At 37.8% G+C, this 8978-nt stretch overlaps 1 protein-coding gene across 2 annotated transcripts in view; it reads left to right on the top strand.

The window, feature by feature from the left end:
* The window catches only part of TPH2 (tryptophan hydroxylase 2), a 54025-nt gene extending 45495 nt beyond the window's left edge, over window positions 1–8530 (top strand). For both annotated transcript variants that reach the window (XM_031589703.2, XM_090138810.1), the window contains exons 10-11: window positions 6182–6315; window positions 6403–8530. In XM_031589703.2, the coding sequence (XP_031445563.2) occupies window positions 6182–6315; window positions 6403–6577 (309 nt within the window). In that variant the 3' untranslated portion in view covers window positions 6578–8530. The remainder of the gene's footprint in view (window positions 1–6181; window positions 6316–6402) is intronic.
* The last annotated feature ends 448 nt before the right edge of the window (window positions 8531–8978 follow it).

Genomic DNA, 8978 nt, shown 5'->3' on the forward strand with positions numbered 1-8978 from the left:
CACATTATTCTTATGGAGTGTGCATATTCTGTTACCACACAGAAATCTTAACTGTGATCCCAGTTCTCTGTTCCTCACTCAGCAATAACCTCAGAGTATAAATGCAAAGGATAATCCTTTTGAAAAGCAACAGTAAAAATTAAATAAGGTGTATGTTAATGGAGTATACTGATTGGCTTCAAAGGTTAGGCCATATATCATAATAATTTTGCCATATATCAAAAATACTATACAATTTTCTATTACATTACATTTATATTTCATAGATCTTAAGCCAGAAGGGACTATTAGATCATCTGGTTTGACCTCTTGTGTATCATAAGTTGTTAAGTTTCATCCATATCTTGAACGCAGTGCACACAGGGACCTCAGTTAGACTGAAACATTTCAGTTATTGAGAGACTGAGCACTTGTGTGCTGCAGGCACAGAACACCACTGTACCACAAATGCCCATAGCGTCCGTAAAGGGACTGATAAGGTGAAAAACGTCCAATTTTTGTGAAACTGTGCTCTAGGGCAGCAGTGAAAGGAAGAGGGGAAGGGAAAAAACAAGGCAAAATAAGTTTTCTGCTAATCTGACAAAGGGAGGAGCTCTTTCTAGAACAGAAACCTGGTGCTGAATATGCTTCTTGTTGATGAGGTTTATCAGCCAGGCACTTAGAAAAAAGAATTTCTGGGCACCTCATAGCTCTGTTGCAGAGCTTCGCATCAAGCCATTGCTGGTGTCTGACTTTTCACCAGAAGGCAACTTCCCATACCTTTGAGCACCCACTGGGAGGAAAAATTTCTTCCTTGATCTGAAGATCATAGAATGGTTTAGGTTGGAAGGGACATTACAGCCCACCCAGCTCCAACACTCTGCTATGGGCTGGTTGCCACCCAGCAGCTCAGGTTGTCCAGGGCCCCATCTATAACCTGGCCTTGAATGCCTCCAGGGATGGGGCACCACAGCTCCTCTGGGCAGCCTGTGCCAGTGCCTCATTGCCCTCTGAGTAATGATGAATCTGGAAAATAACGCTGATGTAACAGTCTGTAGTTGAAATCCTAGTTACAACTGAAATGCTAATGGATGTCAGCAATTGCTCTGAAAATAATGTGAACAATACAGGCTGTTCCTATGCTTGGCGGGAATGAATCTACTGCAGTTTGCTTGGCCACCAGGCCTGACCCCCATACTTTTCATAGAAGTCAGAGTGAAGAAGACCTTTTAGAAATAACTTCTGCCATTCTTCAGTCAACAGTACTTGTGGACCCACAGTCCCCTCTGTGAAGAAGCTAAAATGTTTATTTATCCTTGTCACTTGAATGGTATATCTTGTTACGGAGTTGAATTTTGCTCCCTTGACTTTACAGGTACTTGATATTAACATGCTTCTGTCAACGAGAAGAAAAAACCTTCTCTAGCTGCCCTCCCTATAGTTATTTTTTCAATACAGCAGTGTTTGCAGGAAACAAATTGATAGACAATTTTACAAATGGTATCTAGAAATTTCTATGGCTAACCATATTTGGGACTTTCAGATGAGTGAAATATTTGTTTGGTCATCCCAACTTCTATGTTACACTGTTCCACTCTGCAAATCTGGTCAATAGCTTTAGGAAAAAAGAACAAAAAGCTAGAGAAATGTGGGCATCATCCTGTCAATATAGGATTTCCTTCAATTTTTTTTTCCCTACTCAGTACTTAGACTTCAAATTTCAGATATTGAAAAAGGCACCACATGATGAAATGCACGCTGAAGAAGCATCAAGCAGAACTTTTGAAAAGCACAACAAAATAAGGTGAAAGAAAAGATTAAAAATGAAGCCTAGGTGGGGAGGAATAATCAGTAAGTAGTTATAAATACTCTGCCTAATAGTCAGGTTAACACTACCTAGTGCTTTTACACAGTATATGCTTGGGATTTAAAGATAAAGCAGAAATAACATGCATTTCATTTATTGAAACTATTTCTAAAAGGCAGCCAAAATGTCTTTGGAAATTTTAATCCACTTACATTATATGATGGTCTCGTGAACTCTTTGATTAAAAGAATGATCCTACCAGCTTCAATTGGCTGTACATCAAGTCATATATCCCTATTGTATGCTTCTGTATTTACCAGAGAGATGGCCTCCAAATCTTTCTGTACAGATTTTTAAGTCAAATAAAATATCCAGTAATGTTTTCTTTTAATGATAGTTTATGTTAAGAGAAGGCTATGTCAGCTTTTATAACCAGGAAGATTCAAATACAAGCTTTGGTTCTGTTTACTGAAGAGGACTAAGAGGATGGAGATTTCCATCCCAGATGGCCATTACAGTGTTTTTTAAAAATAAAGACTCTCTTCCTAATTTGTCTAAACGTTATATAAAATTATACTTTTGTTGTTGATAACAACAACAAAAACCTCTGATGAAATCATATCATAAATCTGGAAGTGTCCTGTGCAGAAAAGCACAAGTAGAATAATGCAGAATAGTATTTAGAAGCAGGTTTTCCAAAATTATATTCTCTCACAGAATAACAAGGTGATAAAATCAGTACTGGCACACAGACAACTTCTCACCAGTGTTCTTGTTCTGCCCTCTTGTAATCCTCAAACAGTGCAGTATTTATAACTCAACTCAACTTTACCCCTCAATAGTTGAAGCCTTTTTGTTTTTTTCCTCTTTTTCCTTTTATTCCTTTTCTTTCTTCTTTCTTTTTTATTTTTTTCTTTTCTTCCTTTCTTTCTTTTTTTTTTTCTGGTGAAACTGAAAATCTCCAAATTTTTAATAGTCCATTTTTAATACTTAAAGGAGAAAGCACAGACAAAACTCACTTATCACATGTCAGTGATGGTTGTTCCATGAAAATGCCTGGTGCTATCTGAGATGCCCCAGTATATTTAACTAGCTCTCCACCTCGAAGTCCTATGCAATAGTTTCCATTCCTGTACAGATATGTCAAACATTCTAGACCCTAGAGGCCCGTGGTTATGTACCTGAATCATTTTTTTTGTCTTTGGTCCAGTGGGACTAGGGGCTTTTCTATAGTGCTATGCTTATTCCCTGGATAAGTAGTTGTCTAATTCTGGAGGTGTTCCGTTGTTTAATATTGCTGTGTTTCTTGGGAAATAGTTGCAATCTGTTTGCAAGTTTCACTCCAAACTCCTGTTGCTTAAGCCTAAGGAGAATCACCAACAACTGTATTAGTGTAAGCATTGCTACTTGTGTGAGTGGGCCTTTAGAGACTGTTGTCATGAATCTACAGGGTGGTGAGATGCTTCCTGGCTGAAAGCTATTTCCCATCTCATTATTATCTTTGACATCCAAGGAAGTGGATAAAGTAAGAGATTTCTGAGGATAAATCCATAGTAGATACTCAGCGTTTAAATTCACTGAAGAACTGAATGTCCAAACAAAACACAGGTGAACAGCATTGTTAAAAACTACAGATTTGAGCTTAAAAGCTTTCAAATTCAAGCTTAAGTGTTGAGATTCTGTACTTCACAACATTGACAGTGCCAAGGACCAATGTTTCAGAGCACTGTGATGTTTTAGAAAAAACAAAAAAAGCCTAGTTCAGCTTTGGAGTCAGCATTGTCCTGACCATCCTAGTTCATGTTAGACATTTTATGATCTGCTTGATGGTTTGTCTGCAGCCTCTGCTCAGTTGGTGAATGTTAGCATTGGTGGTCAGCACATCAAGTCAATAGCAGACTTTCCAGACACCAGGCTGCAGAGTTTCAAAGCACTGTCCAGAATATTGGAGGTATTTCCCATTGCTCTGGTCATCATGACAATGCCTACCTGATCCAAGAACCAGAAAGCCATATCTTAGAAGATACCTCAGTTGGGAATTTAGCAGAATCTAGACACTTCATTCACAAACAGCGATGAAGAATAATTAATCAGATGTCAGCTAACTTGGAAGGCATGTCTGAATTTACTCTCTCTTTCCCAGTTGCATGTTTCCTGGTGTCTGCACATCCCAGTTGCTTTATGAAGCAGTTGATCTGTTCATGCACACACTAAACTGGCATCCACAAAGTAGGAGTTATTTCATATAGATGATATGAGGAGAATAACCTCGGACAGGCTGTTTCTTCTTAGAAGACATCCACTCTGACAAAGAATTAGCATTTACTTCCCTTTAAACTCTCCTCCTTTATGTAATTAAGAGTTCAGTGTCTGGAGCAGCTGTCAGTGATGTTGCTGAATCTTTTCTCACCTTTGACAGCTTTGATCCTCTATTTCTGTCCAAGGAGTGTATATGCCTCAGCAGATATCATTAGTGAGGAGAAGATAGTCATAGAATCACAGAATAGCTCAGGTTGGAAAAGACCTTAAAGACCATCACGTCCAACCACAACCTAACCAGAACACTGTCACCCTTTTTGTTGAAGCTGTCATGGTACAGGAAAGAATCCATCCAAAAGTGGTCACCTACTAGTTCAGTTCCTAAGAAAGCTTGGCCAGTAGCGCTCTTAATTTCTTGCACAGGGCTTCACTCAACCCATTCAGAGTTTTGAAACTTTGTCTTTTAGATATTTGAGGCATCAGGTCCCACCTGAAGGTAAAGAGGCACCTTGAAAGGAGATATTTTTGTCAAGGTTGAACTCAGGAAGGCCATTATAATTCCCAGTCAAGACGATTCCATTCAAAGGAAGGAGCTAGATGCCTAAACTTAGAGGCACTCAACTACAGCATGGCTCTGCCTGAAGACAGACAGTAGGGATTAAATCCCTACTGGGGCTAATAAGGTGAAGCTGTTCCTGCAATCTGTTTAGAAGAAGGTGCTGGTCAAGATAGTCCATTTTAGATTTTTGTTTTCATACCTGTGTAACCGATGACTGGCTAGAAACAGCAAACTTTGTGAGAAGGAAATGATACATGTTCTAAAGAAATTTAATTCCCAGACATTTTAAGATACCATGCATTAATTTTTCATGTATTTATTTTTGGAGAGAGAGAAGGTAGGAGGAAGAGGTTCTTGTTCCAATTTTATGTCCTGTTATTTGGCAGCAGCAGATTGAGAACTAAGTAGTGTGTTATTTTCAGAGCCTTTCACAGGGATTTAGGAATGTGCATAAGCAAGAAGAACTCAAGTAAACAGTATGGTTAATACCTTATTCTGCTGTAAGGAATGTCTATGCAGAAATATAATAAAGAAATAAGAGACTCCTTCATGCTTCAGGGATCTGCTCTCTCCATGTCATTTCTCAGTGCTTTTCGTGCGTGTTTTCCCTGTGGATAGATACTAGGGGACTAAAGAAAGTTGACCTACATATGCTTTCCTTCCTCACCTTGTATTTCTGTACAGGGCACTGAGGATGAAAATACATGTGCTCTAAGAGTTAAAGTAGGTCCAAAAACGAACCACAAGTATCCAAGGCAAAAGAAGAGGTAGAAATAAATTTTGTTGTAAAATGTCTCAGTACCAGATTTTCAGTTTTTAAACCTCTTTTGAACCTCTGTTTTTGAAATCTTTCCAGTGACTTTTGCCAGTAGTGTAAAGAGAGAGGCTAATCTGTAATCTCTTCTTTGAGCAGCATAATTTGATGTCTCATCTGTCTACTGTCTGCTCTGTACCTATCTCTGCCTGTATTTTTGGCTCTTTTTCCCTTACAGTATTAAAATGATGATCATAACTCGTGTATGTGGTGGAAGGGCAATGCATTTCATCAGCACACAGTACACAAGCAATATTTAATGGGTTTTCAGATATATAGTTTCACTCTTAAACTCACTGTCAGGAAAGTAATATGTGAATTTGGTCTGAAAATGTAATGCAAAGGTTATGTGAGTGATTTGGTCAGACACAGTTCACCTACCAAGCTGATGATCAGTTCTGCCTATTAATTGACATTTGTGGACATACATGTTTATAGCTGTAGATAATTTTCCAGCAATGGTTTTTTTATGACTTTCTCATTTCCATCTGAAGATTTATGCCTTCACAGCAGGTAGATTTCTAATCTGCTCTTTAGTATTTTATTAGTTAGGTGAAAAAATGACTCATAAAAAAAGTATTTTCTAAGTAACAAATTATTTATTCTGTTCACACTGGGAGATTACGCTATGTAAAACAAGAGAGGCTACCAAAAGACTGAAGAAATACAGCACAGTGATACAAAAGTTGAATATGTAAACTGTTGTATAAATACAAAGCAGTATCAAAATACAGTTTAACAGAGCCAGTGGTTTATTTTGCAGCATGCTCTTTCTGACAAGGCCAAGGTGAAAACATTCGATCCGAAGACAACCTGTTTGCAAGAATGCCTTATCACCACTTTTCAGGAAGCTTACTTTGTTTCAGAAAGTTTTGAAGAAGCCAAAGAAAAGATGAGGTAAACTATTTCCCTTGACTCTAAAATCTAATTTCTCTTCTTCAGTGGTAGACAAAAAAGAGGTGTTAATTTTCTTTTTTCTTTCAGGGACTTTGCTAAATCGATCAATCGTCCCTTCTCTGTGTATTTCAATCCATATACGCAAAGCATTGAGATTCTGAAGGATACCAGGAGCATAGAAAATGTCGTCCAGGACCTCCGCAGTGATCTAAACACTGTGTGTGATGCATTAAGCAAAATGAACAGATATTTAGGGATTTGATATATGTCCCACTGTGATTTGTTGTCAGCTGCTTATTCTGTAGCTATTCTAGTGACATCACATGACATGGCTAACTTTTAAAACTCATCAGTTTGCTCTTCTGAGCTTGGCCTGTGGCTTGTGTCATTGTGTAGCTTTGTCTAATTGTTAAGTGCAGACAAAACAGGGCAATGCTAATTCGTAAGTTCTCTATGGAGTGTGGCAGCATATAACCAGCAATTCCTCAACACAATGTCATGTACAAGTATACCAGTAAAAGCTTGCCTAGCAATGAGTTTGTTTCTTTAAGATTGGTGTTAAGAATGGTGTTCCTGATTTCTTTAAGTCTGAAATTATTTCTATGTAATCCTTTTCCAACTGTCAGAATCCAGAAAAAAATATTTGCAAATTTTCCATTTTCCTTGTAAGAGAATCTGTATTTGGTGGTGATGACAGTGTTTTGCCCACATATTTGTAACAGAACTGAATGTCTCTTGTGACTGAACGATACAGTTTACGTATACACCAATGCAGAGATCAGGAAGATTGCGTCTCGGTACTAAAAGGTCTGTGAGGATTATGAAAAAACACTACTGCCAAATGTTCAATGTGGCTAAGTAATTGCAAAACAACAAGAGTAATAATAATAAAAATAAAACCTCTGACAATTCATGCATAGAGGTAGTGATAGTTCCACACATGTATTGTCTGTGACAATCCTGAGCATACTTCCACTGCAGGGATTATCTGGAAACAAGAGTGGAAGCACCTTTGTTAATTCCAGGTTGTTAGATGTGAATATAAAGCCATTCTACATCACTCTGTGCCTTCTGCATTCCGTCATTCTTTGAACATAGTCCTCTTGCATTTCATGCATAATTTGCCTTTCCTCATTATGCCACGTTCAACCTTGACATGGGCATGCACGACTGCATCTACATCGTATCAGTATCAGTAAATATGAAAAGGTGAATATGGAAGTTGTTATTTAATTATAGCCAGAACAATTATCAGTTAGATTACTTGTGGGGTGCTTAAATCATACAGACACCTAAGCTGCCTAGCTTGTACCAGATGGATGCAGGTAATGCCTGAGTTAATGAACTCTATGTTAGCAAGTTCTGACAGAAGTACAAGCTGTGTCTGGGGAGCAGTGTGGAAAAATTTGAGCCGGCTCTTATCTGGAAGCAATAATTATGCATGTCTTTCCTTTATCTGAATTATTCTGTTCTCCCATTAGCCAGAATAATGGAGAGTTGACCATATTGTATGGACCCCTTGTAATGGAAACTGCGTGGCTTATGCAGATCATGTCAGTACAGGTGAAAGTTCATGGCTTGTCTACTTATGTGGAAAATAGATATCTATTGAACCTGCTCTCTCATCTGAGAGACTCATGCAGATACTCTTTAAGTGTCGCTAGCAATTTCAGCATGAAGAGAGCACCACTTGATAGTATCAGCACATCCTTAAATAAGAGGCAATCTATAAGGATAATTTTCATAGGGAAATCTGCCACCTCCTCAAAGATAACTACAAGATAACAGAAAGCGCTCTATTCTCTGGATGGTCCCCGCTGCATTCTAATGCTGCTGTTAATAGGGTGTGGAAAAATCTAGTTTTAGATCTAACCGTGACTGCCACTGGTACAAATGAAGAGCTGTTGAATTATCCCATGGGGATCAGCATGCTGGAGGAGTTTTTTAACTTCCTGACATTAGTGCTGACTCCATTAACTAGCACTTACCGTAGAGGAGTCACCAGCAGGCTTGGCATAGAAGTTTCTTCCTCTTTCTTTGGATAGAATCTGATGAACCCCTTGTAGCCCTTTCTGGAGAAAATGGACCGAACTGATATTTACTTTAAATGATCTGGAAAATCATTGCATAAGGAATAATAGTTCTTAGTTCAAGACCTGACAAAGTATTGTTGCTTGCTTAAGTGAAATAAAGGCACAATGAGTTAAGAGATAAAGAGTTTGTAAAATTATTGAGTTTTTCCTTTGAATCAAAATTATACAGGAAAGCTTTAAATACTTAAAATATCTGGATTTATTCTTGACTTGTATGAACTGCCTAAAATAAGGATTGCACAGAAGTAAAACAACAGAAGCGTATCTTTGTTTTGTTTTGTACTGTTAACAAGTAAATCTTATTATAGATTAGGGAGAAACCCTTGAAATCCAATAGTCATTTTAGGACTAATGATGGCAAGGAAACTGTCTACAATGAAGATATAATGTCAATGAAACAGAACATTGTCAAAGGATAATGGGCTCCTGCTGCTAGATATATGCTTAATCCAATGATTTTATTTCTATTATACAACATGATTAAAAATAAATTAAATATAATGAGCTGAGGAATAATAGTGATTTAGAGAGACAATTGCTCATTGTTCTTACATGGAAAAGCTGTGTTCT

The sequence above is a fragment of the Phasianus colchicus genome, chromosome 1, assembly GCF_987193195.1.
Source record: "Phasianus colchicus chromosome 1, bPhaCol1.hap1.1, whole genome shotgun sequence".
Taxonomy (NCBI): Eukaryota; Metazoa; Chordata; class Aves; order Galliformes; family Phasianidae; genus Phasianus; species Phasianus colchicus.